The sequence below is a fragment of the Diabrotica virgifera genome, chromosome 6, assembly GCF_917563875.1.
Source record: "Diabrotica virgifera virgifera chromosome 6, PGI_DIABVI_V3a".
Lineage (NCBI taxonomy): Eukaryota > Metazoa > Arthropoda > Insecta > Coleoptera > Chrysomelidae > Diabrotica > Diabrotica virgifera.
The window spans coordinates 246,381,687-246,400,899 of NC_065448.1; the positions used below are offsets into that span (position 1 = coordinate 246,381,687).

General features: G+C 30.5%; 1 protein-coding gene across 4 annotated transcripts in view; it reads right to left on the reverse strand.

Annotated features, from left to right (window-relative positions):
* The window catches only part of LOC126887501 (gamma-sarcoglycan), a 762,843-nt gene that overhangs the window by 3,579 nt on the left and 740,051 nt on the right, over nucleotides 1–19,213 (reverse strand). For all 4 annotated transcript variants that reach the window (XM_050655124.1, XM_050655123.1, XM_050655122.1 and 1 more), the window contains 2 exons: nucleotides 7,005–7,194; nucleotides 4,064–4,256 (listed from right to left, as the gene is read on the reverse strand). In XM_050655124.1, the coding sequence (XP_050511081.1) occupies nucleotides 4,064–4,256; nucleotides 7,005–7,194 (383 nt within the window). The remainder of the gene's footprint in view (nucleotides 1–4,063; nucleotides 4,257–7,004; nucleotides 7,195–19,213) is intronic.

Sequence of the window (19,213 nt, forward strand, 5' to 3'; positions counted from 1 at the left end):
AACTTCTAATGCTTAAATCATACCGTAAATTTCAAAGCAACTGGTCAAATAGTTTAAAAGTTATTTAATTTGTTTATCCAAAGTTAATTTTTTTTGCAACACTATAAGTCAGAAAATGATGAAGTTACAGTAATATTTTGGATAGTTTATGAAAGAAGAATTTTTACACTATTAATGTAATTTAAAAAAAAATGACAAAAAATAATTCTAAATATTCCAAAATCATTTTGCAAGAACATGTGAATTAAAAAAAGGGGGGGCTAACTTCGTCCCTAATTGTCCTAGGACAATTGTTTTCTTTCTAAGTGTTTATAAAAATTCAGTCTTTCTAAATATAAAAAAATAATTTTTCTACGGGTAACGGTTAAACAGTTATTCTAATTATATATAAGTAAACAAAAAATCGACATGTTTTGGGGAAAATAATTTTACGCTGTTTAAAATTACTTTGTCATTTTTTTTTTTAATTAAGTTAATAGTATATTATTATGTTCTTCTCTCATAAACTGTCCGAAGTATTACTATAATCTCATAATTTTCTGATTTATTCAAAACAGGCTTAAAAATATTCAGGCGAAGACATCAATAAAATATTAGTTAAAATGATTTAAAGAGAGTTTTATTCATGAAATAATCTTACCAAATTACTCTCGAGTTCTGAAAAATTATCGACTTGTTTTACCATCAATAGCTTCAGCAAATATTCAGGCGAAGATATCAATAAAATATTAGTTAAAATTATTTAAAAAGAGTTTTTTACATAAAATAATCTTACCAAATTACTCTCGAGCTCTATAAAATTATTTGATTAGTTTTGCCCTCCTGACACTTTAACATAATTTCACTCCCCTTCGGGTCGTGAAATTGAAACTGTCAAAATGTCACTCGGGATACAAATCGATAATTTTAGAGCTCTCGTGTAATTACTACTGAAAACATCGTTTAAGTGAGAATCTGTATGCCATAATAATATTTCAAATAAGACATGAAGCTAAGATAAGTTGAACAAAAATGTTTATTAGCATTTTTTTGCTAGAATGAACCGTCTCACAGAAAAAACGATTTAAGTGATCGGCGAGTTTGATATGCGTTAAAGGTGGGAAACTATCAATATATTGTAAATTTATAGCTTTCTATTGATAATTTCCCACCTAGGCTACTTTCTTCTTTTTATATTTCACGACGTATTATATTTTCCATATTTTGCGTTATTTTGCCAGTTATTAGTGCACTCATCACTGTATACATACTTTTCTTAAACAAAACAAGGATTTTTTTTAATCTACCAACTATATTATATTTATCGTTTTCAGGCGATATATCCATTAAACCTTGAGTAACTCTCCCTTTTTTACCAATCCTTGAACTGTAATAAAAGTCTTGTATTTTATATAACTAAAACCACCAATTAAATATGAGTTATATAATAGTTTTCTGTAATGGTCAGGTTATAATAATAAGGTATATCAACGCCGGGTTAATCTGGGGTCTTTAGATTTAGTATTTAGATCATAACAATGTGCATGTTAGGCTATTTTGTCAAGATTTCTTAAGAGGAAACAGTAGCGATCAACAGGTAGCAAATACGCGTTCCAAGATTGCGGCTGTAATTTTGAAAATTTTTTCGAGATATTTGGCACACGTATTCGTAATATAATAAAGAATGGCGGTACAGAGCCCAATTTGAAAAATATATTAATATGTGGAAATAACTCTGTAATTAAATACAATATTAAAAACCCGAGCCTGTACCGCCATTAAGAAGAACAAAAAATCCACTTTTTTCAAATAAACTTTTTTATCCGATGCCTAGATTTTGTGTCATTTTGGAACTACTAAAATTTTTTATTTCATTAGTAAGAGAAAAGTTTCATAATGCGGAGAAACACCATCCTGTTGAAACCTCAAATACTCATCAATAATAATAGTAAAAGCAGGATTAATCACGTCTTCCAGTAATTGGACATACTTTACATACATTCGCCCCTCAACCTGCTAGGTAAAAATAACTCCCACCATTCGATTACACGATATGTCATTTAATCCCCACTTTCTATATTGGGATTAGTCTTACAGTGGTTTGGGGGTCAAAATAAAATAATACCGGAAAAATGTGTCCCACTTTTATCAAAAATCACTAAGGGCCGGTTGTTCGAACGCTAATCAAGAAGTTGATTATAATTAGGTCCCCTTAACAACAATCAAATAACAACACTCCTCATTCGTACGTCAATCAGTTGATTGTAATCAATTATTTTAATTATCATGATGGTAATTAACATAATTGATTGATTAATTAATCATTAATTATTAATTAACATAACAATTATTAACATAATTGATTAATAAATCTCATAATTATAATCAATTATGTTTTCAGCAACCCAAACAAAGTTGACATGGACAGTTGGTGACAGAAATTAAATATTTGATAATGATCAGTTTATTCCATTTTTGATTAGCGTTCGAACAACCGGTCCTTACTTTTTCAAAAATGTCACAATTTTTGATAATGCCCCTTTCGTTTTGATCCAGACACCCTGTATAATGCTAAAAGTAAATAATACTATAACGAATAATTATTATAGTAAAATAGCTCTTTATATCACATAAAGTTGGAACATAATAATTGTGACATATAGATTTTACAATCGGAATCGGAAAAATAAAATATAAACACGAATTTTCAATTTGTCACAAATAAACATATTTCTAGATAAATAATTAATGTATAAACATTACCAGATATATTCATTATAAAAATTTTTTAACAACTACGAAAATTATCAGCTTTATCATATAATGATAAATTCGTATACAGTGCGTCCATAAAGTAATGCATAAATTCATTATTTCGTAAACCGACGATATTAAGGAAAAATCCCGAAACAGGTCGATTTTTATTTTTAAATTCCGATTTTTTGGCATATATATCATACTAGTGACGTCATCCATCTGGGCATGATGACGTAATCGATGATTTTTTAAATGAGAATAGGGGTCATGTGATAGCTCATTTGAAAGGGTATTCAATTCTCTATTCACTAATATAAACATTAACATATTTATTTTTACAGGGTGTTCAAAAAAACATTTTTTTAATTAAAATAATTGAGACAAAAAGAAGAATGTTTGTAATTTATTTAATTCAAAATACGTTTTACTGTTGTCATAAAACAGGAAAAAATGTTTATTTGACAAATAAATATTGTTTTTCGCTTAAATTCAATATTAAAGCTGCCACCCACCTGTCTCTTGGCAGTTTGAACATTTCGTTTAAACGAAAATCAATGTTTATTTGTCACATACATTTTTTTTTCTCTTTACTGACAGTAGTAAAATGCATTTTGATTTAAAATAAATTACATATATTCTTCTTTTTTTCTCACTTATTTTAATTTAAAAAATGTTTTTTGAACACCCTGTATAAATAATTATGTTAATGTTTATATTATTGAATAGAGAATTAAATACCCTCTCAAATGAGCTATCACATGGCCCCTATTCCTATTTAAAAAAAACATCGATTACGTCATCACGCCCAGATGGATGAAGTCACGAGGATGATATATACGCCAAAAAATCGTAATTTAAAAATAAAAATCGACCTGTTTCGGGATTTTTCCTTAAAGTCGCCGGTTTACAAATAACGAATTTATGCGTTACTTTATGGACGCACTGTGGGTTACAAGAGAACATTCAGACATATTGGTTAATATGTCTGAATTGCGGACTTTGTTAATTAGATCACCACCAAAGGACCCATATTTGTTTAAAGAACTTAATGTGGTCCCTTTCATATGTTAAATAAAAAAAAGACTGAGTTACTGACGTGGAAAAAGACCTGAAAACTATGAATCTAACTCAATGGAAAAGGGCATAAGAGAGATCTGAATGGAAGAAAAAAGCCGGACAGCCAAATATCCATCCAGAGTTTAGATGCCAAAAGAAGAAGAAGAAGAACTAACTGGAATATCCACGCGAGACGCATGAACAATAAGACATAATAAAATAATGATATTTGTTGTGCGCAAAATCAATAATAATTTTCTAAAAAGCTTACCTTAGCTCATGGCCAGCATCGGCTCTAACCAATGTCGTTTGTACAGATCCGCTGAAACTGGTTCCACCCTCTCCAACAACTCGAAGAGTTTCGGATCCCACCAGAACCTCCCTTCTATCAGCGGAAAACAGCAACGATCCTCGATCGTCAGTTATTTTAAAATTGTTTGTTAGGCACTCTAATTTTTCATTTCCTGGAACAAATGTATACGATATACCAAATGGAATAGACATATTATATTATATTAAAACTCAACATAAAAGATATCTAAGAATATCTAGATGTATATAGAGATTAAGTAAAAAAGCTAGCGCTCAACGCCACTGGTTTGACAAGTTTGAAAATGTTTGATGACGAATGCGAGTTGTTAAAGCAGTCACCTTATCAAACCAGACGCGTTGCTTGCTAGCTTTCTTTCACTTTATCTCTTATAACTCACGTTTTTAACATCTAACAACCCTAATTTGAGGTCCATTTCTTCACAGGTAACCTTATATCATCCCAGTAGGAAAAAACATTATATTTACTTTACATGTACGTACGTTATGAACGAAATTTTGTGTAAAAAATGAATTAGTATTAATTTGATTAAAACTATTTGCAGACACTTTTTGACTGGAAACCTGTTATCAATGTATGTATTCTCCTATTCTTTAGTTTTTATAAAAATGTGATTTTAATTAACCACGTTATAAGTAAAGCTCGGATTTATAGGCAACAAAAATTGAAGAAAAAGGCGCCTATATAGGCAAAGATTCTTATTAAAAAAGGCAGGAATATTAACATTTAGGCAAAATATAGGCAATAAAGGAATATAACTTATTATTTATTGTACAAAGTGAATTAGCGTAATATTAACTTAAGGCAGGTATATTTACACATCATAATCATAACATTAGTATAAATAAACTAGTAACTAAATAACTGTTAATTAATAATTAAACATTGTAACCACTTAAAATTTTACCATTAATAGAAACAACTAAATATTTTTCAATATTTTCGGTCTTAAAACTATGTCTTCGATCACTTAAAATTAATTTGTACATTGAAAACGAACGTTCGACATCGACAGATGTAATTCTAGCATATTTCAGAGCGGATAACGGATAATAAATCTGGCATAATTTGTAATTCCTTGGAAAATGTCCCATTCAAAACTTTAACAACATTAGATAAAAACGAAAAACCTTCATTTTTGTCGAAAACATATTTCATTTTTTTTTAAATTAATTGACCGTTACTTCCAGGTGCCGATTTAATTTTCGTCTTTAAATTATCTATTAATTTTACTGACTCACATAAATTTATCTCTTGTTTATCTAATAAGGTAATTGTGGTAACTATTAATTTATAATTGTCATTGATATAAGCGAGTTCCAGTTTCAATTTGGGATTCTTTAATATATTTTTTGCTTCTCAAATGGCTTCGGAAATATCATCATCAAATTCTGACATAACTAATTCTATTTCATTGCAGTGTTCAAAGTAAAAAAAACTGTTTCGAGCCAGGTTCCCCACCTTGTAATTACTGGTTTAGGTGGCAAAGGGACACCGGGAAGTCTTTCTTTATATATTTGCACCCTCAACGGAGCCTTTACAAAAACTTTTTTCATAAAATTTATAAAATTATTTACCAACGGAAACAGATTTCTTATTTCTTCAGCAATTCTATTTACCCCGTGGGCTACACAAGTGCAATGAATTAAATTAAGATAAGAAATCTTTAAATAAACAGCAGCTTTTAACATATATGCCGCAGCATCTGAAAGCATTAAAACTATTTTATTCACTGGTACAGGGTTGGATAAAGAGAGGTTTGTTAAACTATCTTGTATAAATCGACTTATTGTTAAATTTATTGTTTTTTCCAATTCTTTAACGGCAACTAAATAAGGTTTTCTCGCAAAGTTTTCGTTCAAAATTCCAATCATTAAATTAGCTATATACCTGCCGCATACATCTGTCGTTTCATCCACGATAATATAAAAAATTGCCCTCTAACTCCCGCTTAATTTTTGAAATACATTCCACATAACATTTTTCCACAGTATGTTTTCTCAATGTACTCTCGTCCGGTAAGGATTTATTAAGATGTTTTTCGAAAAAGCATTTAAAACTAGGGTTATTAACTTTATATTGAGGAATGTTGGATGCAATCATCATAACTCAAATTTAAATGCGTCGTCCTCCTTTTTTTTTTAACTGCTTAAACTATCCCACAGAGTCAATAAAGTACTTTTTTCTACTTGAAATCTGAGAACTTAAAAAAAAATAATTCGAATTCTAAAACCGCTTTAGAATTTAGTTATGTTGTGGGACGAGAAAAAAAGAGAAAAAATAAAACTTACCGATTTTCCGCATGGTTTACAAAATGCTCCATCTCCTTCTAGAGAACGTTCCGAATAAGGTGCGATCCATAGCCTTAATTTAGATGTCATCCTTTCACACAAATGTCTAAAACGTTTTAAAACGTGTTCTTTGCTTTTCGGTATACGCAACAAAACTAAACTAGGATATAGCAATTTGTGACTAAACTCTGATACAGTAACCGACTGTACAACTGATAATAAACTAATAAAGCTTAGGGATTTCCAAATAGTTAACCCTCAAGTCTCGATCAGGTACATTTTTCTAGAAATCTGTTATATAAACAAACCATTGATATTTTATTATTGACCCAAAATTTTATTATAGAATGGTTTAGTAATAGAATAATATCATTGGTAGTACCGTGAAATTTTAAAAAAGGCACAAATAGGCGGAATTTACGAAAAAAGGCAAAAAGTGCAAAAAACAATTATAATAGGCAAAATAGGCAAAAAAGGCATTTTGCCTATAATCCGAGCTTTAGTTATAAGCGTAGTCATTCTGCAGTGGGATCTCTTGGAGATTTCCACATGAATAATAAATTATTAATACAAAATAAAAAAATATTTACCTAATATCATGGAACTATCTAGGTATCCATTTTTATGCCTTGACCTAAGTGTCAAATTTCTTGTGGACTCTATAACTATCGGCTGGTAACTCCTAGATTTTATACTACTTGCTATTAAACTATCCAGTACGAACGTTTTTCCCTCTAACTTCAGTCCTCCTGAGACAATTTTAAGTTGACCCATTCCCTCCTGAAACCAAAAGGGTACACTGAAAATGTATTTTTGTTTCTTTTTTGTACACATTGATTACTGCTAACGACATCAAAAGTTTGAGAGAATATATAAAAAATAATGGAGAAGCACAAGCGTCAAGTTTTTATACAGTACCTACCTATTTTAGTAGTAATTCTAAAAGCTACAGGTAACCTTTAATATTATGTATGTATATGTTTATTATATATCATATAGAAGAGTGTTTAATCCCAATTAACTTAAAAAAAGAAAAACACCATCAACAGAAAAGATCCAAAGGCCAGTAAGAAGACCCACAATCAAACTAAAAAGTCAGTAGAAGCCAAGAAATTTTCGAGATAGCCAGAAAGCAAAATAATAAATAAAAACAAAAACGCCAAAAATTTCATTTTTATACAGGGTGTCCAGAAACTCTACCGACAAACGAAGACAGGAGATTTCTCAGATACTTTTAAGACAATTTAACCCAATTCACCTAGTCCGAAAATGCTTCCTAAGGGAGCTAGTAGAGCTCTTTGAAGATGGCGTCATGTAATTAGTTTTTCTTAAATACCTCCAGAACGCTTCTATTTAGAAAAACGAAAATTAGTATGCCTATTTACTTTCCAAAAGTGAATCGATTCCATCCATTGCGAATTTCTATTACCGGTCATAGGCGTCCGTTTTGGGTAGGGCAATCGTTATTTTATCGCCTACTTTTTTGTACTTAATTTCTAAGCATTTTTGATTATGAATTATTAAATTGTGAGGTATTGTAGTACTAAAAGGTACTCTTACTTTAAGTCGATAGGATACACCGTTTTCTAGAAAAATCAATTTGAAAATTTTTCGTTCTTTGAATTAAAAAAAAAGATTAAAAAAAAACTATTTAGAAAGATGAAAACTGGTACATCTATTTATATTCCAGAGATTAATTGATTTCATTAATGGCGAATTTCTAGAAACGGTCATAGGCGTCCGTTTTGGGTAGGTCAACAGTTATTTTATAGCATAACTTTATTGTCTTTAATTTTTAAGTATTTTTGACTCTAAATTATTCAATTATGAGATATTCGATTACTAAAAGTTGCTCTTGCTTTAAGTTTGTAAAATACATTGTTTTTTTTTATTTTTTTCAATTTTTTTTTCAAATTCCCAAAACCAAAAATTTTCAAATCGATTTTTCTAGAAAACGGTGTGTCCTACCGACTTAAAGTAAGAGTATCCTTTAGTACTAGAATACCTCACAATTTAATAATCCAGTATCAAAAATGCTTAAAAGTTGAAGACAAAAAAGTTATGCCATAAAATAACCATTGCCCTACCCAAAACGGACGCCTATGACCGGTACTAGAAATTCACAATGAATGGAATCGATTCATTTATGGAAACTAAATATGTATACAAATTTTCGTTTTTCTAAATAGAAGCGTTCTGGAGGTATTTAAGAAAAACTAATCACATGGCGCCATTTTTAAAGAGCTCTAGCTCCCTTAGGAAGCATTTTCGGACTAGGTGAATTGAGTTAAATTGTCTTAAAATTATCTGAGAAATCTCCTGTCTTCGTTTGTCGGTAGAGTTTCTGGACACCCTGTATTTATCAAAAGTATAAAATATTACAGAAACATGTGCGTACTACTATAAAATTACATTTAGCACAAACTAGAGTGGGCTGCCTTCCTCATCGATGAAGGAAAGACTAAAAAGTTGGATACAGAGGATTAACAACAGGCTCACACCAAAAGAAAACTCAAAAAGCACTGATACAAAGGGATATAAAAATAAAATTCCGAGAATAATCTAAAATAAAGAGGGTACAAATGAGTTCTGTGCAACTACCAACCTATGCTGCATTTCAATAAATGTAGAAAATCTTATAAGAAGAGATCTGGATTTGATTCTAGTACATACTTCAATTGCCAGGACCATGGCTGCTACCACCACCATTTAACTCTTAACTACTGTGGATGTTTCAGGACGTAGACACTCACATGCGGTATGTCATACCGTTGCCTATCCTCATTTGTTTTCAATATAAAGGGCCTAGCCGGGTAAGATGATGAAAAGTGCCCCCAACTCGATTCGAATTCCATATAGGTCACCGTTTAGCATATATAGTGAAACTAACTTTCTGAAATTTTTAGCCCCCTAGGTGGTCATGTGACCCACCTAGAGCCTAATTAGGCTTTTTATGTTTTTATTTTTTATCTCAGCCGCATCGAGAACTAGCGAAAAACTTTAAATAAAAAATTTGTAAAATTTAAAAAGTTCTGTGCGAAAAAATTTTTTTTTTTAATTTTTGGCGGGAAATTTAAATTTTAGAACGATTTAAAAATTTTAAATGAGTATAAAAAATAACTAAGACATTCGTTTTCACGAAAAAACTATATAACGTGTATTTTTTCATAATATTTCACCCTGAATTTTTTCAAATTTTTAAAATTGGTGAAACGCACCTTCAAAAATAAAAAACCGCATTTTTTCGTTTTTTTTTTGTTTTTTGATACAATTTTATAAATATTTTTCAAAAAAGGTAATACCGTCACTAGAATAGGTAAAAAACTGAAAAATAATTGGGGTTTCTTAATAAAAATTTTTTGTAATCCCATCCATTTTTTCCAACAAAGTTTTTCAATGTGTTATTGTTAGATAAACTTCTATCGAGTAATCCATCACTCATACTATCACATTCTAGGTGCAATATAATGCCTATACTGACACTACAATAAATTGCCTTAGTTGCATAGTAGTGTTAAATTTAATCATCAGTGTCAAAATAAATAATTATCCGACTATATTATACTCCGCTTACCAGTTATTATAAAGCAAACAGAACATGTTTTTACAGATAATATCTCATAGCTAGTACTATGTATTTTACACGTTATCACATTATTAACAAGATAATCCAGTGTTGGCTAAAAAGATTTTCTTTGATAGTCTATAACAGAATTTTTAAATTAGTTTTTTCCAATTATATTCAAAATTTAATCGCCATGGAAATACTAATTTAATTTTTATTTTTTAGAATAAATATGTGACTCGTGTATACGTATCGTATCCAATTGAATTCAAAAACTAAAATATTTCTGAATATATTTCCTTTTATCGCGGTTTCTAACTCTTAAATGCCATGGTAAAGATAGTAATATTTATACCGTAGTAAGATTGAACCCCATTGTTTTTCTAAAGAGAATCTTAGGGCCGGTTGTTCGAAAGCTAATCAACAATGATCACTATCAAATATTTAATTACTGTCACAACTGTCAATGTCAACTTTGGTTGGGTTGCTGAAAATATAATATGAAATTACTTAATCAATTATGTTAATAATTATGTTAATTGATTAACTAATCTCATAATTTTAATCAATTATGTTTTAAGCAACCCAATAAAAGTTGACATTGACAGTTTTGGTGACAGTAATTAAATATTTGATAGTGATCATTGTTGATTAGCGTTCGAACAACCGGCCCTTAGTTTTTTAACTTGATTTTATTATAGATTATTTTGTTTACAACTACATATTTATTAGAAAGAACGAATCTTTATTATACTCTTAGGCAGGCCGCACATCAAAGAAACATGAAACGTAAATCACGTTTCATGGAAATAAAACATTGTTAAACAAATAGACGTCCGGCCATTTATGAAAGTTTCCGAAAATAAAAATGTGTTATGAGCATGACTCGCACTCGTTTCATTGGTAGGCGGACTTCAAGATTTGTTTAGCCGTGTTTAATTTCCATGAAACGTGTTTTACGTTTCATGTTTCATGTTTTTCGTTTCATGTTTCGTTAGTGTGCGGCTTGCCAAACAATTTTTACAAACCGGTAATTCATTTTCACTCGTCATTAAATTTTAATGAGGAGTGACAATGACTCACCGTCTTGTAAAAATTGTCAAAGTTTACCTAAAATCAACATAAAACAAAACAATCTATTTAGATTTCGTATCTAGAAAATGACATATCGTCGGTTTAATGTGAAAAATGCATTAGTCCGAAATACCTGATTTTACAGAAGAGACAAAAAGCTAACTGCGCATAACTCCATTTGTATAGAACTAAATAATTATGTTGTGAAAAATGCACAAGTCCCTAAACAATTTCAATTCTCGTTTTCTATAATTTTATTTAATTATCAAACAATATTATGTTGTGTCATTTTAACTTGTACCCTATTCGCCGTGTGCAACTACTTGGAGGGGATACGAGAAATGATCGTGCGCGAATAGGGGAGAAATCTTGCAACTTTCTTCAATAATTCATTGTCAATTGAAATTGTCAAATTGACGTATATTTCACATTTACTGTCAATGAAGAAAAAAAATTATATGTTCCTCAATAAAAATTAATTTTATTTACTACGTAGGAAAAATGAAAGGATACCCATACGTCATCGATGATGTGGATACGAATCAAATCAAAAATTTCTAGTCAAAACAACGTCTAAACTAAGTTAATACTGTAAAAAAACGGATGTCACTACTACCCCACCGTACGATTTTTCGCAACGTAAATAATGTCAAAAAATTTTTGTGATGTTATTCTTTTTCTGATAATACCTATATATTTATTGGTAATAAATGTTACTTTTATTGCCGTAATTAATTATTTGATATAGAATAATAATACAAAAATAATGATTAAGCAAATATAATATTATGAATTTCTCCATGTTAAAGTTGCCGGACGTAAATAGTAAAAGGAATTTAAAAAATGTCGTTTATGTCAGCTGCATTAAATGACTTTAATGAAAGTAAACTTAAGGTGATACAGTAGCGATCAACAGGTAGCCAAAACGCGTTCCAAGATTGCGGCTATAATTTTGAATATTTTTTCGAGATATTTGGCACACGTATTCGTAATATAATAAAGAATGGCGGTACAGAGCCCAATTTGAAAAATATATTAATATGTGGAAATTACTCTGTAATTAAATCCAATATTAAAAAAACGAGCCTGTACCGCCATTAAGAAAAACAAAAAAATACACTTTCTTCAAATAAACTTTTTTATCCGATGCCTAGATTTTGTATCATTTTGGAACTACTAATGAAATAAAAAATTTGAGTAGTTCCAAAATGACACAAAACCTAGGCATCGGATAAAAAAGTTTATTTGAAGAAAGTGTATTTTTTTGTTCTTCTTAATGGCGGTACAGGCTCGTTTTTTTAATATTGTATTTAATTACAGAGTAATTTCAATATATTAATATATTTTTCAAATTGGACTCTGTACCGCCATTCTTTATTATATTACGAATACGTGTGCCGAATATCTCGAAAAAATATTGAAAATTACAGCCGCAATCTTGGAACGCGTTTTCGCTACCTGTTGATCGCTACTGTTTCCTCTTAATGAATTCAGATCATGTTGGTATCCAGATCATTTTCCAGACATTATCTGCAAATAAATGTACATTCGTAAAAATATACTAATCTGTAATTTTATACACTATGATTGAAAAGTCAGAGTAATATGTACACGTTTGGCAAACTCATAGACAGAAGTTAACCATGTTGACAGATGATTACTTACAAATTTTATTGACTTATTTTAATTAAATACATACTTACCAAACCAAAAATACAATATAATATCAAAATAGCTTTTAAAAGAACTGAGTTTATTCAAGTAAATACGACTGATTATTAAAATTTATAAACTCTACCGAACCTAACCCAGTTTCACTGTCAAAGTGACACAAATTGAATCTGTCAGATTATAGTTGACCAGCACGATTACTCGAGTAGTAGTTTATACAATCATTGTCTCTACTGATGTTGAATGTTTTTCTAAGAATGACATTAGAAGTACAGAAGTGGTCAAGTGTGAGTTTAAATGTTCTGCTAAATTAATAGGGCTTTTCATCGATTGTCATTTGTTTCGAGCTTCTGTCATATATTGTATAATCTGTGTATAATATTAATATACACGGATTATACGACATATGACAGAAGCTCGAAACAAATGACTGTGAATGAAAAGCCCTATATAATTACGTTGAACAATTGGATCGCCGTCTCACTCTGTCAATTATAAATATATAACTGCGTATATCCTGGATAACGTTTTTGCTTAGTAGACAACACTTAGGGCCGGTTGTTCGAACGCTAATCAACATTGATCACTATCAAATATTTAATTACTGTCACAACTGTCAATGTCAACTTTGGTTGGGTGGCTGAAAACATAGTTAATTATAATTATGAGATTAGTTAGTCAATTAACATAACAATTATTAACATAATTGATTAACTAATTTCATAATTGTCATCGATAATTATGTTTTCGGCAACCCAACCAAAGTTGACATTGACAGTTGTGACAGTAATTAAGTATTTGATAGTGATCAATGCTGATTAGCGTTCGAACAACCGGCCCTAAATAATCTATTTCTCTCGTTTGTTATTTTATACGCTGTGAGCTCGTACGTAGAGGGGATATTTACAAATTCGCGAACGCCAGTAGTGACAAGTTTGTAAACGTTTACCGGAAATTTGACATAAATGTCAAAGTGATTAATTTAAAATTAAAATTAAAAACATTAATTATAAACAATATTAGTTGGTCAAAGCTGTGGTATATATTTTTACCTTAAATATACTTACGTTTTAAATACTGAATTTAAGTTTTTTTAATGTTCCGTAATATCTAATTATAAATAATCTATTATAATCTTAGCGCCATCTACACGATTACTGTCAAAGTATCCGAAGTAAGAAATTGATATTTTATCAATAGAACGTCAACATGATTAGAAAAATCTTAAAAAAATCGATTACAATTTAATTACTTTTTTGCGTTGTAAATATTAAGCGATAACAATTAAATAATAAATTTAAAAATTACCAGTAAAAGTTGAATTAGTAACCGCTAGGAGCGACACCAGCGAAGCTCAGAGCGTATAGAAAAAGACAGCAAATCCAAAATATCTTGATCTGATCGTTCATAAGTATTTTTTCATTTTCCGACTGTAAATACATTTGTTTACCTTTTAATAATATAACCTTAATATTACTTTTTCTTCTTATAATTTTTTTGGGCTACGGCCTTGACAATTGTCTAGCAACCAGGACTAATATAATTGGCTAATATAATTAAAAGTGTGAATAAAGTTGCAGAGTGTAGAAATAGGTGTCGCTTTTCCGAACTTGCACGGTTCCAATAGGTGCTCACCCGTTTACTTTTTACTGTATAAAGACCAGAAAAGCACATATACGTTTGAACGGTTTGGCCACTAACCAGAGAGGACTTCTGCAGATTTCATACGGTTGTCAAAATTAAAGGACTTACGCAGATTTCGTTTTCACAATTTTAGCAAAATCTATTAAACTATATTAGAAGAAAACAGACTATTTTGGACTTATGGATTTTTATTAAGCCGACGATATGAGCATATGCAATACGAGTATGCGTGAACTTTTTTTTGTTTATTCATTTTTTTTGTCAATTTTACTGTAGCTATTCTTATCTTGGTCACAAGAGGGTTAAACAATAGAATTTAAACAATGTTAAAATTACTCCAGTATTTTTTACAAAAAAATAATATACTGTGAAACACAGATTATTTTTTTTGTCAACTGCGGAAGCAAAACACTAGAGGCAACCAATTTAAAAGGACATAAAAACATCAACACCAAACTCAAAAATAAATATATAACTTCCAGTGCATAACTCACAAAAACGATCCAAAATTGATTCATACAAGAAGACGCATCGTTTCCTTACTAAAATATAACACGGATCGAGGAAGGGAGGAAGGTTGTTCCCGTCAAACCCGAAAGAATATATTCGCAGCGAAAGGAAGGTCCATTTCCTCCCCCATCGAACAATATAATCGATGTTAGCATGTTGGCAAAGTGATAGCCAGAGGTCGAATCCCCGGTTAACTTAATTACGTGGTTTACCACACGTTTGTAGACGGAGGCCCGCCGCCCGCCAAATCCCCAAAGCTAATATTTGACATTTAGCCGATTGTGAAATATATTCCTGCTGGACGTTTTTCAGACCTATTGGATAGGATGTTCTTTGTGCAGATCCGGGTTCGACTAATGCACTGCATCAAAAGTTAAACAAAACCTTATAAGTTACTTAACAAAATATTAGATATGGAATGAATATTATTGTATGTATTAATACTCCATTGAAATGTTACATTTTTTAAGCCGTACCTTGCATTTGTTAGAGGAGTCAATTTTATTTCTTTAATGTGTAGGGGATCAGTAGAAGCTCAAGTTTAAGTTTTTGGGGTCGCCACCCTTGTCCCCCGGCCGCCATCTTGGGAATGGGTTGCAAAGGGGTTTCGCGCTATATCTCGTAAACTACCAACCCTACAAAAAATCTAATTCAACATAAAATGTAGCAAATTAAATTTTCTACAATTTTATTTCTATTACTTTTTATCGTCAAGTGACCAACAAAAAAGATATAAACAAAACGCTGGACGGAAGGGCCGCCCGAGAACTTTCTAGTACCGATCTATTATCGTTATGGTACCAGATACTGGCATTCTATAAAAATAACCAAATTACTCGTTATTTTGATATTTTAGAAACACCTTCTGTACTTGAAAGTGTTTTATGGTTCTACGCATCATTAATTCCTGCATTTGAGAAAATGTTCGATGCCATATTTCGGGGACACACTATAGATGTATAGATTATTGCATAAATCAATAGAATATTATAGCCATACTTTCATTTCAAATTAGTTCATTTTCCTGAGAAAGTAATAGTTTACAATATTTGCATGGGAGTAGCCCAATCTCCTAATTCAAAGAGATTGCTCTTAATTCAAAGTCTATCCTATATACTATGGCGCTTTTACCATGGGGGCGGTTCCCACCACTTCTCAGGGGTGAAATATTGTTATTTTCGAATTACATGGAGAAAAGGGAAAATTTTTAAGAAAATTTAAAAATTCATTCTATAATTTGATCACATTTTTTACAAAAATCATTCATTTTAAACCCGTTCAACTTTTTGAAAGTAGAAACAACAATACATTAAAAGATGTTGCAAAAGAAAAACAATGCATTTAAATTATGGTGGTGGGGAGTTAAATGTATATACTTTTCATTTTTCCTTAAAGTACATTAGTCATATATTTTTTTGCACCATATCTCGCTTAGTTTGTATGTAACCGACATTTAACGGTGACCGTTGTAAATGCCTTTTCAAACACTACAAAAGGTATTCACAAAAAATCCGTCTGAAAAGGTGTCATTTTTCAATGAGAATGGCCAATTTTCAACTACACATAACTCAAAAAGTATTGAGTTCTCAAAAAAAAGTATAGACCAGTTTTTGCTTAGAAATAGGTTCTTTAGCCACTTCCGTGCTTATTTTCACCAACAAATTTTCCACCCCCTTGAAGAAGTGGGAACCGCTCCAAGATAAAAGCGCCATAGTATATAGGGTAGATTTTGTTTTTTGAGCTATTCCCTACTTACTGTGAAAATATCAAGTACATCAATGTAGTAGGATGGAATTCGGAGCCAAATACCCTCATTGACTGCCCTACAATAATGCTCTGCTATGATCGCGTGAGAGAGGACACACATAAGATTATAGCAAAATTTCTATTTGCCGTAACTTTTTCGAGTTTTTGAGTTACAGCAATGAATTTTATGTCACTAGAAAGATAATTTTGCATTGTTTCAAAAGATGTAAAAATATATAGGGCGTATCTAAAAAATTAAGATCTTTATTCATTTCCGGTTCAACCGGAAGCCATATTTTTGGTAGAATTCATTGTGATAATAGATAATAAAATACTATATACGTCTGCAAAATTTCAAATTTTAGTTTCTATTAAGAACGAAGTTACGAGCACTCGAAAATTTTTTTATAAAAAAGTCATAACTCCCCTCCTATGGGGAGTTAAGAAATCTGACTAATGTCATATTCAATTTAACGACAGGATATCAAGAATATATCAAAAAATAAAAAAATTCCTTCTAGCCATTTTTGAGAAAATCTAGTTCAAATTTATGTCAAATTTTGACCCCTTAAATATAGGCAACCCGTAACTTTTTCTGAAAAACGATAATATTTTTCTTATAGCCCCATATTTAGTCTATATAATGACTTTTTCAAATTAAACTTATCTTAAACAAGTTTTTAGATAGGTAGGGAAATGTGTCTGGTGGTCGGTCTGCCATGTTGGCCGCCATTTTGAATTTGGAAGTGTCAAATTCCGCATTTTTATTTACCTATCGATGAGCTTACTTCGAGTTGAATTTCATTCATTTCGGTCAAAATTTGCAAAAATGGACCCTAAATAACCCCCCTATTTCGGCCCCCCTTTGAGAGGTTTTTTTTAAAGCTTAGTTTCTCGACAAAATTCTCTTAAACTTACTCATACCGAATTTCATCAAAATCGGTCCAGTAGTTTTTGCTAGGCGGTGGCGACATACATACGTACGTACGTACGTACGTACTTACGTACATACTTCCGACATGTTTTTTTTATTTGCTTTTTAGACTCAGGGGGACTCAAAACGTCGAAAAAAAGTGAAATCTGAAAAAAAATTTTTTGCACGATCCTATAACTTTATCTATTATACTATACTACGTATATAGTACGATAAAGTAATACTATACTACGTATATAGTACGATAAAATAAAATATGTAAATTTTTTTTAACAAGTTTCCTTTTGGATGTTATAACTTTTTTTCAGTTCATTTTAAAATAAAATAACATTATAGCAATTTTGTAGAGGGTTTTTCAGCGGACAATTTCCACTATAAATTTGTTTAATTCTATTTATTTATATAGGTTTTACAGCGCCCCAAACTTGACCAGATTCTCGAATGCTCATAGGGATATAATAAAAACAAAAGTTAGGCTTACTTTTCTATCTATATGTATTTTTTATTCATACAATGTATTATGATTTTAACATTCCTATGCTATTATTAATCTGTTTTTGACCTTTCTGCCCACTATAAAACTTATAACCCAAGCATATATAGAAACGGCCCAAGAAGTTGTTTGAGGAAAAATTCGCCGGTTCAGAAGAAGAATGACGCAACCGCATATTGCAAAATCCTTAAGAAGGGCAAAAAACGAATTTTTGTTATCAAAATCTTAAAGTATGATCAAAAGTAGCCATTCACCACACCGTGGTCAGGATCTCGAGATATAAGCGTTTTTTGAGGTGTGCCGTTTGTTTATGAAGTAACATAACTTTTTTCCTATTGTATATTTTGACTTAAAATTTTCCAAAAAACTTATTCCTGAATTATATTTTATTGTTGTGTTGGTTAAAATTATAAACTAAAAAGTTTGTCACTCAACTTTTCAAGTAAACATGAAACTAACAAAATATGATGACAAAATGTTAAAAAACTAACAACTCTTTTTTAATGTGTTTAAATATTTAGGACAAATCCCATTGCTTTCTACATACTTCAGAGATTAAACAGAAACATTTTCAAAAGGAAATATTTACAGCGACCAAAGATACAGCGAGGTAAATTTGAAAAATCATTAAAATTGATTTTCGGCATTTTTGTATAAAATTTGATTTTTGAACATGTTCCACCAAGTCTAGATAAAAATAAGCTTTATATTCGGATTCAGCGACCTCGAAAACATAAAAATAGACCAAAATTGGTCCTTCACCTTAAATTTGATTTTCGTGGTCGGCATATAACGATTGCTGCCGCTCGACTAATATGTAGATAGAAAAGTATTTTTTTTTATTGTATTCCTATGAGAATTCGAGAATCTGGTCAAGATTGGAGAGCTGTAAAACGTAGATAATAAATAAAATTAAACAACTTTATAGCGAAAATTGTTCATTGAGAAATCCTCTACAAAATCGCTATAATATTATTTTATTGTGAAATGAACGGAAAAAAGTTCTCCAAAAGGAATATTTTCCATATTTTTATTTATAACTTTTTTGTTGGTCACTTGACGATAAAAAGTAATAGATATAGAATTGTAGAAAATTTAATTTGCTACAGTTTATGTGTAATTAAATTTTCTGTAGAATTTCTAGTTTAGAAGATAGTCACAG